Source organism: Mustela lutreola, chromosome 6, assembly GCF_030435805.1.
Source record: "Mustela lutreola isolate mMusLut2 chromosome 6, mMusLut2.pri, whole genome shotgun sequence".
In the NCBI taxonomy this organism is placed as follows: Eukaryota; Metazoa; Chordata; class Mammalia; order Carnivora; family Mustelidae; genus Mustela; species Mustela lutreola.
This window is the reverse complement of record NC_081295.1, coordinates 60209409-60226428: the sequence shown is the minus strand read 5'-3', so window position 1 is coordinate 60226428 and position 17020 is coordinate 60209409. Positions and strand designations below refer to the sequence as shown.

At 37.7% G+C, this 17020-nt stretch overlaps 1 protein-coding gene across 6 annotated transcripts in view; it reads left to right on the top strand.

Moving 5' to 3' along the window:
• The window catches only part of ADGRG6 (adhesion G protein-coupled receptor G6), a 168164-nt gene that overhangs the window by 101567 nt on the left and 49577 nt on the right, over positions 1–17020 (top strand). For all 6 annotated transcript variants that reach the window (XM_059177396.1, XM_059177395.1, XM_059177392.1 and 3 more), the window contains 9 exons: positions 1207–1318; positions 2402–2466; positions 3142–3352; positions 4379–4550; positions 5873–6013; positions 8707–8826; positions 10494–10539; positions 11899–12005; positions 15920–16047. In XM_059177396.1, coding sequence (XP_059033379.1) covers positions 1207–1318; positions 2402–2466; positions 3142–3352; positions 4379–4550; positions 5873–6013; positions 8707–8826; positions 10494–10539; positions 11899–12005; positions 15920–16047 — 1102 coding nt within the window. The remainder of the gene's footprint in view (positions 1–1206; positions 1319–2401; positions 2467–3141; positions 3353–4378; positions 4551–5872; positions 6014–8706; positions 8827–10493; positions 10540–11898; positions 12006–15919; positions 16048–17020) is intronic.

Below are 17020 nucleotides of genomic sequence, written 5' to 3'. Positions count from 1 at the left end.
ATGTAATGTGTCCACTTACACAACTACAGAGAACTCACAGATGTGGTGGAATGCCAGTCATCATTATGGACATCATCCTCGTGAACACTTTCTCAGCCTCTGTGGGAAAGTGGTTGCTTATTAACAAATGAGGCTTCATGAGCCTGGAGAGAGTGCACATGCTGCCTTTCACAAATGAGTCTCCATGAGGAAGTGGCTTGATGAATGGTGGATTATATATGACAGGGTAGCTCTGTGAGGGTCAGTCAGCTTCATCTCTGTTCTAAGGGGCTGAGGAATTCCAGAAAACTCTCTGCATACCTAGACATATAATTTATATGACTTAATTTAAGTCCTGTGCTTTATTGTTTTTCTCCAAGTAGGCCTATGAGGAAAAATTCCTACCAATTGAAAATATTAAGAACAAACCCTGGTGATGTTAAGGTTTAAAATGTGTAGATGGGAAATTTCTTTAAATATTTGGTTGGTAACTCTAATAGCAGTTTCCAATAGTCTGGTTTAACTTGCTATTCTTCTGTCCTGAAATGACATAATTTTGTTGTCATTAATATATTGCTTATATTTGAAGTATTTTTAAAATCGTAAAATCTGAATTACTGACGTCATGACGTTTGCCCAGAGAGTTTTCCAACAACAGGTGGGATGATTTGAGGAGGAGGGCATGTGCAAGAGGCCTGTGATGCTGGTTCATGGGTCTCCTCTTGCCATCCCCCCAGCAAACTTCCAGGCAATAGATGCTTTCAGAGCAGCTAGAAAAGTTTTCCATAAAACATGCTTACAACTCAATGACAGCACAATTACTGCGTTACTTTATAGGGTTTCACCTTTGGAAAAAGATCATGTTTTGATCTTCAAAAATCACATTTTGAACTTTTCAGGATCATCATTGCATGCAGTGTTTATTTTTTTGAAAATATATTTATCTTACTCATTTTATTGGCTAATGATTTGTATTAGAATAATGATGCATGTTTTATGATTATACTTGTGTGTGGTTTGATTTGAATAATTTTTGTATCTGAAATGTACTAGATGTTTATTGTTCCTGATTTCTAAATTTTTACAAATTCTGACCATAAGAAACTGGTACTTTAGTATTACATGAAATAAATACCTAAGTACCAACACCATCATTTTCTCTCATCTTTCACCCCTAACTTCAAAGAATAGATTAACATGTCCATGTTGGCTTTTATTTTCATGTAGGCTTTTGTCTTGCTGATGAGGATCCCAAAGGCTATTACTGGCCAGACATCCACCCTTCTGTATACATCCATCCCTGTGTAGGGAAACAGGGCTTTTCTGCTTCACGGACATGGTAATGCTTTTATTGAATCGTGCTAGTAGAGCTCCACAGTACCTACCTTCCTGGGTTACACAGGCTGCACGATAGCTCCCATGCATTGCATATTGATTGGGAAGATGGGCAAGAGAGTCTGTGAATACCTAAATCATACACTTCATGGAGGGTAAAGAGGCAGGTAGGTTACCCAGAGAAGCCTTTTGACCCCAAGCACCATGATGATTTAAGACTTTTCCAAAGAAAGATGGGGAAATCTGGAAACCATAGGGTGATTCTAGAGCAAAGCATGTGGATGAACAGCACTAACCCACAGCTTTGGAATATGCATCTGAAATTCCAGAACTTTTAAACAGTTGGCAATGGTTATTGTTGGAGTGAAAAGAGGCAGAAAAAGAGGGAATAAATTCAGGGTTCAGGTTGGGCTGCTAATGCAGGCTGTCGGGGAATAGATTTTTCTGAAGAGTTTAACAAAAACCCCAGACCCACGTTGACCGCAGAGGATTCACTGACTACTAAGACCAGCCCTTCACCCTCCACCTCACCCCCAGTTAGGGTTTTCTCACAGGGACAGAAGGGGTCAGCAATGGAAACTGGCCCAACTTTGCACATTCTGCTGTTTGACATGTGGTAGGAAGGAAGGAAGGAAAGAGCTTTAGAGAGTTACTGACCCTAGCTTGAAACAAGGCTCTCCCTCTTCCTGGCTGTGATACTTCAGAATGTTCTTTGATTTCTCTGTCCTTTCCCTCACCTATAAAGTGTGGATTGTAACCCGATTTACTGAGTCTTGTGAAATCAAAATCAGACTTTATCAAAGTTCTTAAAGAGGTGTTTGACCCATGTTACTGAGTATGCCATTACCCTTAGTAACCAGAATATCCTAGCTTAGGACACACAATAGTGTTTCCAGGGTGCATGACACCTGATTATTTTTTCTAATAAGATTTTAGTGGGAGTTTTATTTCCATGTATTACAATTTCATTTAAAAATGAAATTTACCTAGGTACCAAAGGCAAATTCTCAAACTTACTATTAACTAATTTTGTCATTTAAACTGTCATTTATGCCAAATATTTGAAATATCTTGTTTTGTTCCACAGTTATCTTAAGGCTGACAACAATTCTGTAGCCTACTGGGGGCCTCCTGATCTCTCCAATTGTTCAAGTGAGCAATTTTTCTTCAGTTCTCACAGGCAAAATGAAATGACTTCATACATCATAGTTTTCATCCTCTTCAGATGTATTCTCCTGCTAAATGATAATCACTGTAATAGCAAAAACTAAGTAAATGATTATTTCACTTAAGGTAGAAAATTCTGTTTTTCCAGATTCCAACTTTTTGTCCTGTTTTTTCTGTTGGAGATTAAAAATAGTCAATTTTAGAGAACATGTAATATATAAATTGATACTTGTGTCAATGTTTTTCAGTTGTGTATTATTTTCTTTAAATATTTTATTTATTATTCATTTGAGGAAGAAAGTGAGCATGAAACCTTGGTTGGGGGTGGAGGGGAAGAGGTAGAGGGAAGCAGGCTCCCCATTTTTCAGGGAGCCCACTGATGGTAGATCCCAGGACCCTGAGACCATGACCTGAGCCTAAGACAGACCCTTAACCAACTGAGCCACCAAGGCACCCCTAGTTGTGTATTATTTTTAGGCAGGAGATATACATTTATATTTTATGATTCTGGGGATATTTCTCTTAGGACTCTGTATGAATATTGGTCCCTCCAAAGTGGGGACTATGAAGTGAAAATATCATAGTATATTTTGGATTCCTGAAATGTTCAAAATCTTGTGTGTGTGTGTGTGTGTGTGTTTTTTTCCTGTATTTTTTTAGAGGAAGCAAATGAAGTGGCCAACGAAATTTTAAATTTAACCAGTGATGGGCAGATCTTAAGCTCAGCCAATATTACCAGAATCGTAGAACAGGTCAAAAGGATTGTGAATAAAGAAGAAAACATTGATATAATGCTTGGTTCAACTTTAATGAATATATTTTCCAATATCTTAACCAGTCCCGACAGTGACTTGCTTGAGTCTTCTTCTGAGTAAGTATTTTTTTTTTCTTCTGGAGAGTAAAATTTATTGGATACATGTTATGTAATTTCTCAGTTATCTGACTGCTTGGTGTCCAGCTTTCATCATTTAAATCTCCAGAAGATCCATGGACATTTCCCAAGATCATTCACAAAATGGATTTCAAAGTTCTCTATTTTCTCTCTTGAGAAATATAATTTACAAAATGATTAGGATTGTCCATCTGGCAAGATATATAAATAACTCCAGAAAAACATAATCAGTATGTCATTTCTCATCTGAAAAAAATGTTAACTGGAATTAATTCACAAGATAAGCTATTATATATATTAGCATAGGACACTTTCCTTGCAAAGGAGACACTTAGCAAACATTCCGCTCACATCTTTTATGCATAACATGGTCGATGTAAATTCTGTCCTACGGACTGTGACATGGAAATGCCATAGCTGCGATCATTGTACTTCAGGAATGAAAATGCTCAGGGCATGTGAAATGTATCATTTTTACACAATTAGTATGCATCCACTTATTTCAATTAATGTGTTAATATTTCTTGTTTCCTTCCTTTCACCCAAATTTTATCAATGAAAATCTTGTATCTTTTAAAATATATTTTTGACTTTCTTTATCTACATAATAATTATAAACTTTTTTATAGTGTCTTAGAGTCCAAAAAAATGCTTTTACCTCATTATTTTCCTTTGATTCTCACTCAGTTATGAAATAGAAAAGGTATTTTTATATATGAGGAAAGAAAAAGGCTAGGAAGTGAAAAACAATATTTGTTTAGGGTGATATAATGGTTGGTATTCCTTAAAGGATAATATTTCTCTTGAGGATGTATTCATCCGTATGATTCTGTATTTTTATTGATGTTGTTATGGTTTGGAGTAATTTTGTTGGTATTCATGCTGTTAAGATCAGAAAATTTAAAGGCAGTTTTACTTGGTCTGTATTTTGTCCCTGCTGCAAATCGCATGTGTACAACTACATAAATAACGTGTTGCTTAACAGTGGCACTGTCATTTCTTTAGAGCTTTAAAAACAATTGACGAATTGGCCTTCAAGATAGACCTAAGTAGCACATCCCATGTGAATATTACAACTCGGAATTTGGCCCTTGGAGTATCATCCCTGTCCCCAGAGACAAATGAAATTTCAAATTTTAGCATCGGTCTTCCAAGCAATAATGAGTCCTATTTCCAGGTAATGAGCTAGTGCTTTCTTTAATTTTAATTAATTAGACAAAGGAAAACTACCTGATCACTTGCCAGTTTCTGCTTCAGCATCTTGGTTGGTGGGGTAACAGGCAAGTAATTCAGGTACTGGCTGAGGTTAATAGTAGCAGTAGCCACAGGCATGTGGACACTGAGAGGAGGTATCCTTTTAGTACCTGCGTGATAGGGTGGTCAGCTTACCTTCTGCAAGAGGTGACAGTGGAACTGAGTGTTCAACCATGAGTGGGAAACCCCTATTGAGGTTGGTGGGCAGGGATCTGCTCAGTTAGAAGAAAGGGCTTTATTCAGGGTCCGGGTGGGAAGAACTGCCATGTATTCAACCCTACCAATTGTTGTCAAACTGCGTACTACTACCTGGTGTGCTTGTCAGAACAGAGTGAGGGCTCCCATCCCCAGAGCTTCTAAGTTAGTCGATCCTGGGTGGATCTCCAAGGTTTGTACTTGGAACAAGTTTCCAGGCATTGCAGATTGGGCTAGTCTTTGAACAGAGCTCTGTTGAGAACCAGTGGCGTGGAGCCTGGGAGGAGGTAGGCAGTAATGAGACTGGATGGGTTAACAGAGAGCTTCTCTGCCCTGTGAATGTGACTGTTCAGCAGATAACTTTCAAGTTCCCACGTGTGTCAGTGTTAGCCGTGTGGGTAAATGAAATGATCGGAACATCGTCCTTGAGATGGGAGAGCCCTCAGTGGCGCTTCTCCACTGTGGAGATAAACCAAGATGGAATGTTTAAAAATCTGGAGGAAAGGAAGAATGTTTTTCGCCTCAGAGTAGCGGCTCTTTTGGATATTTCTGTTTCACATTTAAGAGTGAAAAGTTGGTCAGCCTCAGTCTCATTCTGAATCCATTTGTGGAAAGACACGTTTTGTCCTGATCTGTGGGTTCTGGGTTCTGCGCAGAGATACTCGGTCTCAGCAACCAGACAAATCAACTCCAATCTTGTGGGTTTGTTTTTTTTTTTTCCTTTTTTGTAGTTAGCTTTCACTAGGTGTTTTGAGAAAAATTCGAAGTCTATTAAGTGTAAATCTCACTCATATTTGAAGATGTTAACTGATTTGTGGATCGCTCTACTTGCCTTGAAATCAGTGCATCTTCTCTGTTTTTCCACATTTGCAAAACTCAGAGAAGATCCAGGCTTTTGTCTGTAGGGATTCAGTCAGGAGGGCAGTGACTCCAGTGAAGGGAAACCCCAGCCCTAGCTAAGTAGCCCTTCTCCTGCCTCGCTCAGTACGTGGAGTAGTTATCATTATAATTTGTCATTACTTGACCTGTGAATCTCTCTTTGTGTGGCAGATGGATTTTGAGAGTGGACAAATAGACCCATTGGCTTCTGTAATTTTGCCTCCCAACTTACTTGAGAATTTAAGTCAAGAAGATTCTGTATTAGTTAAAAGAGCACAGTTTACTTTCTTCAATAAAACTGGACTTTTCCAGGTAAGGGTTCATTAAATCATTTTTCAGTTGCAAGTTGAGTTTCTTTGTTCAGAAGGAAAATATGAAAGTTTGGATTCCTTGAAAATATATCAAGATATATAGAGAAATTAACCTACTCTATCTTCAAAAATGAAAAATTTTAACATAATTAGTTAAGCATTTTATTTCAGATGATTATATCCTTTTTTTTTCTTTTTGTATAATACTCTCTTTTTTTTTATTTTATTTTTAAAAAAATTTTATTTATTTATTTATTTTTTTTTTTAATTTTTTATTTTTTATAAACATATATTTTTATCCCCAGGTCTGTGAATCACCAGGTTTACACACTTCACAGCACTCACCAAATCACATACCCTCCCCAATGTCCATAATCCCACCCCCTTCTCCCCAACCCCCTCCCCCCGGCAACCCTCAGTTTGTTTTGTGAGATTAAGAGTCACTTATGGTTTGTCTCCCTCCCAATCCCATCTTGTTTCATTTATTCTTCTGCCCACTTAAGCCTCCATGATGATTATATCCTTATTACAGGAAGTGTTCATTTAGGTTTTTTAAATAAATCAAATACTAGATTAAGACTGGCATGGTACAATTAAGAATGGAATTTGTGGAGAAAGAATTATTTATTATTCCTTTTGTTAAATATTTTATGCTCTCCAACAATTTAGACCTTCAGAGTCAGAGAAACTGTATGCCAAAGGGAAGGTTTGGTTTTTGTTTCTGTTTTTTTAAAATTCAGCAGGAAGGACTGTTTACATAATGGGCAGCATTCTTGGCTTTAATCAGTTTTCCCATTAATATTTCAAAAGACCTTCGGCCCTCACACCCCAGAGTTGGGTGGCATTGTGCTGAGCACATACTGTCATTATTATTGGCATCATTTCTAGATACTAGAAAGTCCACTGCCAGCAAACACTGGTGGCCTCTCATTGTCTGTAACAGTGCAACCCTATCCAGAGTAGTTTCACTGAACTCTTTTTAAAAAATAGAAGTTGTCTACTAAATTAAAGATACCAGCATATATTAAACAATGTCATCTGTGTAAGAGAAAATAGGCAAGTCTCAAGGCCAATAGCATTGCTTCCAACTGTCACATACAGAGGCATGGCAATATAAGTTGCAGAGAAGAAATACCATGAAATCATTTACAATAATTCTAAAATTTTAACATTTTTTCAGCCAGTGTTTTATAAACAAGCTATGTAAAATTTTGGGTAAATTAGAATGCGATTACAAATTATTTTGAAGGCTTTAATAGTTAGGAACAAATAAACTGCTCTTGTAAAAATTATTTGAGGCTTACAATGCCACCTTGAAAAACAAAACAATGCAGTATGTGTCACAAAAATGTGATGGGTGGTGAAGGAGGCTCTGTTCAAAGAGGTTGAGTCCAGAGGGAAGGGTTTGGGAGAAAGGTTAGAACTGTCAGAATCTGTCATTGTTTCATTTTGAGTCTGTCTTCTGCATGCTGCCTTTCCCTTTTCCCTTGGCAGCTCCCAATCAACATATTATTAGGAAACATATATTTGTTTTTTAAAGCAAATTTATAGCAGAGTCAGAAGATTTTAAGGGTTCTCTGGTACTCTCTTAACATAGTGAACAAGAGATGAATATTTTTTAAAGAAAGGACTAGTTATCCTCAAGGCATTACCAACTTTATTGAGCATGATCACACGTAAGTAACAAAAAACCATACTCTGAATGCTGAGATTTATTTGGCATGTAAGAAGCCATGTAATTGTTCCCAGACAACTGATTTATAAGCTGCAATAGAGAAATGCAGGAGGTTTGACAAGAAAAACACGAGGGAAGAGGGAGTGAGAGAAGGTCTTGCTGACAGACATGCTGTTGGCCCCAGTCATTTTGCAATATGGATTCACTGATTTGATTTCTTCACAATCTCATCTCCGAAGGGGAAGATCCAGAGGGTGGCAAGTGTACAGTGAAGGAAGGTAGAAATTCTGGATGGGGGTATCTAGATGGTGCAGTTGGTTAAATGTCTGACTCTTGGTTTTGGCTCAGGTCATGACCTCATGGTCATGATCTCAGATCTGAGATTAAGCCCATCCTCCTCAGCATGGAGTCTGAATAAGACACCCTCCTTCTCACTCTGCCCCCACACCCATGCTCATTCTCTCTCTCTCTCTTGCTCTCAAATAAACCTTTAACAGAAAAAAAGAAAATCTGGATGGGAACTTCATCTAGTAGAATTACATTTCGCTGTAAGTTACTAAACACGTCAGGTCATTGTTAGCAAGGATTTGAATGATAAATTTTTTTTTTAGTTTATTTTTCTCTCCATATTTCTTTTATACTTCTCTAAGAGCAAGTGACTTCATCTGTTTTCTAGGGCAGGGAAATGATCTAATTGTTTCGTGGCTTTTATGAGTACATGATTTCTGGGTTCACATTGTTTCTGATGTTAACTGGCTGACATCAGTCACAGCAGTCACGAGTGAGGTTTATGAACATTGCCTTATACCATCAGCTCATAATCTTCCCTCAATGTATTTATTATAATAAGGGAAATAGCAAAGCTCTTTCAGGAAAGCCAGCAATTTGATCTTATAAACAGGATGTTCTATAATTGAAAATCTTAAAAGCAAAAAGTGCTGACAGTTTGCGTGTTTGGGAGTACAAAATCAAATACAAGTGTACTTCTGACAAGTAATACACTTTTTTTTCTTTCAAAGGATGTAGAAACCAAGAAATATACCTTAGTGAGTTATGTGATGGCATGCAGTATTGGAAACATGACTATCCAGGGTCTGAAGGATCCTGTTCAAATTAAAATCAAACATATGAGAAACCAGGTAAGAAAATGCCACAAAGGACAATAGAACAGAGGCAGATGACTTCAGAGAATGTGGGGTCTTTCTTCTTCTTCTTCTTCTTCCTCCTCCTCCTCCTCCTCTTCTTCTTCTTCTCCTTCTTCTTCTCTACATGTTAAGAATTTTATTCTGGCACTTTTTGGAGGAGGGCAAATTTCCAAAAAGGAGAGAACAGGTAAGCAGGTGGTGCCGTAATGTCACGGTAAATATTGGCAAGTCGGGGGATTCGTCCCTTCTAGGATTCAGCCTTCAGAAGAATGAGAGTGAAGAAGAGGACCCCATTTAAGGAGTGACACATTAATTTGAGAAATTAGAGGCAGTTGCAGTTGCACAATCCTGCCATTAAAAGGCTTGGATTGTTTTTTTTTAAGTCAGAAATTACTGCTACTGGGAAAGCAGAAGGGAAACAGGGCAGGGTTGACTCATTTTTTGAGAGGTTAGCAGTTATCTAGAATCTTGGCAAATGTTGCTTTTTGTGTTGCTTCAATGCCCTTGCTATCGTCTGTTTATTTGATAAAATTATATGGGGGTCCTTTGGTCTCAGGTAAGGCCAGGCACAGGCTCTCCTCTCTTTTCAAGAGGGCCCACTCATGGGTCTCCCATTTATTAGGAAAGCAGGAAGGCAGGCAGGAAGGAAACTGGCTGATAAGGACCGAGGCTTGGAAGTTAGGTCATCTAAGCACTAGCCTGGCTTTGTCATCGAGCCCTCTGAGACGTCCTTGTTCTACCCTCTGGCTTCCTTTGTTTCAGCTCCTTCATCCATAAAGAATTTTTTTATTGTGGTAAAATGTACATTACATAATATTTATTATTTTAACCATTTTTAAGTGTACCATTCTGTGACCTTTTAGTGCCTTCCCATTTTTCTGTGCCCATAGAGCCATTCATCCCCGGAACTTCTTCATGTTCTCCAACCAAAACTGTGGGCCGTTATATAGTAGCACCCCATTTCCCCTCCCCTGGGCCCCTATGACCACCATTTTACTCTCCCTTTCTGTGAACTTAACCACTCTAGGCACCTCTTATAATTGAAATCGTATAGTATTTTTCCTTTTGTGACTAGCTTATTTCATTTAACCATCTTTTTCCAGGTTCATTCAGGTTATGGCATGTACCAGAATTTCCTTCCTTTTTAAGGCTGGATAATATTCCATATGCGTGTGTATGTGTGTGTGTGTGTCTTCTACATTTTTTAATCCATTTATAATACTTTGATTGTTTCCACCTTTTGGTTCTTGGGAGTAATGTTGCTGTGAACAGGGATGTTTAAAATATCTATTTGAATCCTTACTTTCAATTCTGGGCACTTACTTAGATGTAAAGGAGAATTTTGAAGGTAAACCGAGGTTACAGTGTAAAGAGCTTTGATAAATGCTGAGGACAGCATTTTATAGTGGGACATACATAGTCACCTTTAGATAAATGGGAAGCATGATTCCTCACGAGGTTATGGTTGATTTCCACTTGGAGTCTTTGTGAGAGGAGATCCTTCTGGACTGCCTGCCATTCCAGGTCGTATCAGCGTGACTAATACTGGTCTCTTTCTTTGTGAAAACCTTAGCATTCTGACTCTTTTCCCATATTCAGATCTTAAGATCTTTCACTTATTTTAAACACAATTTCTCATGTTTATTCTTATGTTAATATAGGCAGTGCTTCATCCCATCTGTGCCTTCTGGGATCTGAACAAAAACGGTAAGTTTTAAAATATTGGCTGTCTTAAGAACAACTGAATTTTAAACATTGTTAGACACCCCCGTTTCCTTTCATTCCACCCCAGCCAGAATGAGTCACAGTGTAAGTGTGATAACTGAACTGCGGAGTTTAGTTTAGGTAGCTTGGGAAGTGAACCACATTTCTGCAACTTTTTACTCATTGCAAGAAGACATAAGTAAACTTGACTTTTTTTTTTTTAACCAAACAATCTCTTTGATTTCAGTTATTTTGAAAATACAGTATGCATTTTGATTGCCACTTTTAGATGAACGTCGATATATGTTTGATCTCATTCTTTTAAGGATGCCTCTGAGATTATTAATATGCATGAGGCACACAATTTAGAATCTAGCTACCAGACTTCAGATTATGTGGAAAACATGCTAAAGGACTATAAATAAGAAATGGTTATAATACATGTATGTTGCTTGAAAGAAATGAACTGCCTCCAAAATGGCATTAGACAATTAAGAGAAAAAGGCAAAATTAAGGGAGAAGTCACTAGGTATGAGGTATGGGGATCTCTTCATACAACTATGAAACTTCCCTCGTCTGCCCCCTAAGGGTCACCTTCTCTTGGGGATACCCGGTGGGATTATCCTGGCTAAATCTAAACCAGGACCAGTCCTACTGCTTCTTGGTAAAAAATGGAGTCTGAAGGTGTCCCAACCTCTGTTTTTGATAAGCCTTATCAGAACTGGAAAGTTGTGGTGTTTGGTTTCTAGTTGCACAGTTTTGAGAAATTGGATTTGCTGGAAAATAATTAAAATGGTATTAACCTTGCAGACTTAAAATACTCTTCAAATATATAAATTGCTCATATTCCATATCCTACCATAAAAGTCAGATAAGATGTACTAAGGGCATTTATAAGAGGTTTCCACTGTGCATGATTGCTGTGCACATAATAATAAGAACTCTGACCTCTGTTTGTTCTTATGTCTTTACAAAAATAAAGGCTGACCCAAGGCAAAAAATGTGTTGATCTTCAGGCTTCATTAGTATGTAACATATTAGAAAGAGGGATACTCTTTTCATGGAAGTTTATTTTGTAATACATTAAAAGTTAAACTAAAATCAAACTTTTGCAGGATCTTCAGTAGAACACAGTTGAAAACCACTGACTAGATAATGTCTTGCTGCCAGCACTAACAATCTATGATTCCAGGAATCTAAATTATTCCGAGTATTGGCAGCTTTAAGAATTATATCTGTTTGACTGATAAACTGCAAGGCAGAAAAGACTGAGGCATATTTTCCTAAAGAAGATATCATCCATTATAGAAAAGGAACTGGCCTGCTGTTATTTTCACACTGTTTGTGGACTTCCTCTTGCAGAAGGTTCTGGATTTTGGAATACTTCAGGATGTGTGACACAGAGAAATTCAGATGAGAGCGAGACCGTCTGCTTATGTAACCACCTCACACACTTTGGAGTTCTGATGGTAGGGGAGGAATTTCTAAACTCATTTTGAAATGGTATAATTTGGGAAGGCATACTTCTTTTTGTAAGTCAGCCTTTTTAGATTACGTGTTTTGGGAAATTATTTCCTGATAATTGTCATCTGTATTTTGAATCCTGGTAATTAGCAGAGATCACATATTTAAAATATGTAACAATAATTATAAAAAAGAATTCTTTTTTCCTGTAGTATTAACAGCAGTTATAAATAGTCCTGGAAATAAGAGGATCACCATGAGACTCTTGAATTAAGAGAGACACAGAGTTGGGGAGGCAGAGAGGAAAGGGGGAGGGAGAGAGAAAAAAGTTAAAGAGGAAGACAATGTTGGGTTTTACTCACACTGAGGGGAACTGTGAAAATTTTGATAAAATATTGTTCTTGTATTATCTCTCGTTGGACTGAATGTGACTTTATAGAAGGTACTGTGCTAGGTGATCCAGCTGTCACCCCAAATGATGCAGGACCCCCCAACCCCTCGTGAGCACAGCCTGTTGGGACAGATTAGGGACTAAGACACCATGAAGTCCTCAGGACTGTGAGAGAAGAGGGGGGTGTGACATGCCTGTTACCACTAAACCTTCATATTATTCTTTCTTTCCTTCCTTCTTTCCCATGGCCCTATTTTTGTCTCATTAACCAGCCTGTCCACAGTTTTAAAAAACAAAAATTAGATCACATCAACATTTTTTTTTCATCTCGCCAAATTTTTGAGAGCCACCGTCCATGTAATAACTTTCTTGGATTCCCCGATAGACTATTCCTCTGTCTTATATCTCATAGATGTGTGTCTTTGAGGATAGATTTCAGATGTGTTCTATATCCTTCCGCTTGTAACAGAGCTCTTGTTTCTGGTAGTTGGTTTAGTTCCCAAGGATCAAACCACATTTGCTTTTTAAAATGTTGGTGGCATTCGTGTAGGCTGAGACAGTAAAGCTTTTTGAATTTGAATCACAAACATCATGGTTATGTTTCTCCCCTCCCTTAGATCTTACTCCCATTTCCCGTGGGACTGGGCAGGTGCAGTAGGGACTGTGGGATGTGGCATTAGGCTCATGAACCCACTTGCCAATGTAAATGGTCGATGTCATACGGCCATCCTGAAAGTGATCTTCCTGACACTCTACTGCATAAATGCTCTGAGGGATAAAGCAAGTCATCGAAAAAGGCAGCAATTATAGCAAATAACTTTTTAACTTTCCAAAAATAGAAGTATTTTTCTCTACTGCTAGAGCATGAAAATGAACAATTAAACTAAAGCATGTTTTCTCTAAGTAAAACAAATACGCTCTTGGTTTTGTTTTGTTTTAAGATTTTATTTTTTTATTTTAGAGAGAGATACAGGTAGAGAGAGTACGAGCTGGAGAAGGGGCAGAGGGAGGGGGGAGAGAGAGAATCTCAAGCAGACTCCACACTGAGTCCAGAGCCTGATACGGGTCTTGATCTCAAGAACCTGAGATAATGACCTAAGCAGAAAGCAAGAGTCAGACATTCACCAGCTGCCCCCAAACCTACTCAGTTTTAACTTCCACTTTCTCCTTTCTCCAAAAGCGATAGTAGACATTCTTGTAGAAAACACTGATTTGCAACATTATTCACTCAGGTATATAAGCTCTAGCTTAATTCATTTATCTCTTTGAATTGTGTACATGTGCACACATGTATGTATGTGCACGTGTGTGTTTGAGCACGATTGTGTATGTTGTAGGTCTAAGGTTAGATAAATAGGTAACCAGTAATACAGTTCAGTATACGTAGTGATTTATGTGTCACCCAAGTTGGTTTCCTGTTACTTTGGTTAGTTTCTTCACATATGGTTTGAATTTTATTATGAATTTGTAATTGTGTATTTTTCTGTTGTCATTTGATAAAATAATTAGTTTTACATATATGTAAGTATATGCATTTTTTAGTACTGTTCTTTGCACCTTGGCTGCTCTTACAAGTTTATAAACTGCTGGGAGACAAACTTTCCAAGAATTTATTCTTCCTGGCAATGAGCCCATGTCCCCTCAGCTTTTCCAGACCACCAGGACTTTGCTAAGAAACTTTCTTGATTTATAAACTCTTTATTCATTTATATAAGATATTCTCAGAGTCTACATTGCCCTGTGACACATTGACCATAGGGGAGGTTAAAAAATATACCCCAGACCTATAATTATTTCTTTTAATCTACAAATATGGAAAGGTTTTAATGTCCTCTATTAACATTCTCTTATAGTAAAACTGAATTTAATGCTTTTAACATTAGTACATTTTCATGTTGGCTAGTTCAGAGGAATAAATATTTTCATATTCTTCATTCTCTAAAAGTACAAACAACATGAGAGTTGTGTATGAATGTGTAATAGTAAACAACATTATTTAATTTACACTTTAAGTTATGGTTTTAATTGTGGCTTGCAAGTTCACCACCTCACCTAGATGGGAAGCCACAAGTTTTTCAAGAGGTAAGAACAAGTCATCTGGAGATTCCTCAAGACCATTTCTCTGCTCCATGAAATCCTGGAGTAACCAAAATGTTGGTCAGGGTAACCTATCCGTGAGTCCACTGGCACTGACTTGAACCCCATCTCATGTGCCAGGGCAGTCCCAGGTTCTTCCAGTGTTTGGAGGGATTTCTGGGAGAAAAAGGTAGGCTATGTCCCTTCTGACCTAGAGCCCTGTGTCTGCTGAATTTGATCACTGTGCATTTTTGGGAGCCACAGAAGTGGTTACCTGTTTCTTACTGCCTTACCCAAACCTTAGACTGACTCTTCTGTCATCATTTCACAGACACAAACTCACATGCAGACACAACCTACCGGAGGCTTTGTTTGTGAGTAACAAGTTTTATTGGCATGCTGGTGAAAATTAAAGAGAATTAAGACATAAAATGAAAATCTTATAAAGCAGAATTTATTTTTTCATAATTTAAGACCTAAAAAAATTTTTTTAAGACCTAAAATTTTAAACCAGATATCCCCTTTGGAATATGGCCTTTCTCCAAGAAGTCTCCATTTTTGAACATCTGCGTATAACAGAGATGTCTTCTCTTCTCCAACCAAGATTAGTGGATGGTCTTAACTCAAGATTTATCCCTAACCCAATTCCCTATTTAAGGAAGAAAAGAAAGATTTCCCTCCCAGACCCAGACTTTACAAGTTTGCCTCTGCATAGTGAAATTAATACTTCATGTTAATATGCTAAGAAGTGTTTACTTCTTTCCATTCCACAAATCATAACACTTAATGGTGTTATAATAATCATAATCATAATGGTGCCCTCTCAGGTCAACAGGGATTTAAAAAAAAAAAAAAGTCTCTGTAATCTAAAAATCTATAACGGTTTCTCACTTATAAAAAAATAAATAAATAAAGACCATTTAAACCAATACATGCCAAGCTTTGAAATGACCACAGTTAAGGTCCTCAGCACTACACTCAGAAGCACCAGTCTCTGGCTGTCCATTGGCTGAGCCCCGCACTACTGGAAAGCCAGCACTTGCCTGAGGGCTCCCATTGGCCATAGTGGCCTCTATTTGTACTTGTGTCCTTAGCCCTGTGAATGTTAGCAATGGGCCTGATCATTTATTATGCAAGGCAGGGACTTCCCCAATTTCTGGTGAGGGACCAACCCAGTGGTTTTGCTCTTCAGTCTATTCTGGTGGGCAAAGGGTTTGGATTACCAGGTAATGAGAGAAAACAACATGCAACCCTCTCAGTAATGCTACACTTTGGCTTATGGAATTATCAGCAAGAGTACAATACATGGAAGCTTCCATATTGATTTGCAGTGTTGCTTTTAGCCCCTTAGATTGTGCTAAAATTGTAAGTGCTAGCAATGAACTTTCTAATAAAACACTATTCCTGTGAAAAGAGAGATTCTTAACAGCTGCTTCCCATGTTTTTATGTAGGACCTTCAAAGAACTGCCTCTCAAATAGATGCAAGAAACACCAAAGTTCTCACCTTCATCACCTATATTGGGTGTGGGTTATCTGCTATATTTTCAGCAGCCACTCTCCTGACATATGTTGCATTTGAGTAAGTATTTTTTATCTGTCAAAAGCCAGTGCTAACTGCCCCAAAACGTGAATAAGGAAATTGCCTTTGCTTTAAAAAAATACCTGTACACTTTCTGAATCATGGAGAGTGGTTCAACTTTAATGTTCAGGTTTCTCATAACATAGATCATGCAACATAAATTTTCTCACTATAGAATCTTAATGTATAATTATTGTATGTCCATGGATAAAATGCATTTAATAGATGATTAACATATAAATAAATCAAATAATACATTATGTTAATTTAAAACAAAATTAGTCCTGAAACAAGAACCCTTTTTAGGTAAAGATTTTTTATTTATTCATTTATTTATTCAGAGAGAGAGAGAGAGCTTGTCCCAGAGCATGAACAGGGGGAAGGGGAAGAGTGTCAGAGGGAAAGAGAGAAGCTGACTCTCTTCCAAGCAGTGACCCTAGGGGTAGGGCTCCATCCCAGGATGCCAGATCATGACCTGAAGCAGAGTTCACCGACTGAGCCACCCAGGTACCCTAACAGGAACTTTTTTTTTTTTAATGGATCCTTACCTCATTAAAAATCAAGGAAATTTCAGAGAATTTTAGGGAAATTTTTTTTAACAAAAATCTCATTTTTATAACTAAGATGTTTTCTAGATTAAAAAAAAAATCCATTGAAACTTAATTGGAAATTTGGTAAACAATTGGAAACAGTTTTGAAATAAAATTGATATTAAAAAAAACTTTAGGAGAAGAATCAATGAAACAAGATGGGATTGGGAAGGAGACAAACCATTAGTGACTCTTAATCTTACAAAACAAACTGAGGGTTGCTGGGGGGAGGGGGTTTGGGAGAAGAGGGGGTGGGGTTATGGACATTGGGGAGAGTATGTGCTTTGGTGAGTGCTGTGAAGTGTGTAAACCTGGCGATTCACAGACCTGTACCCCTGGGAATAAAAATACATGTTTATAAAAAAATAAAAAATTAAAAAAAA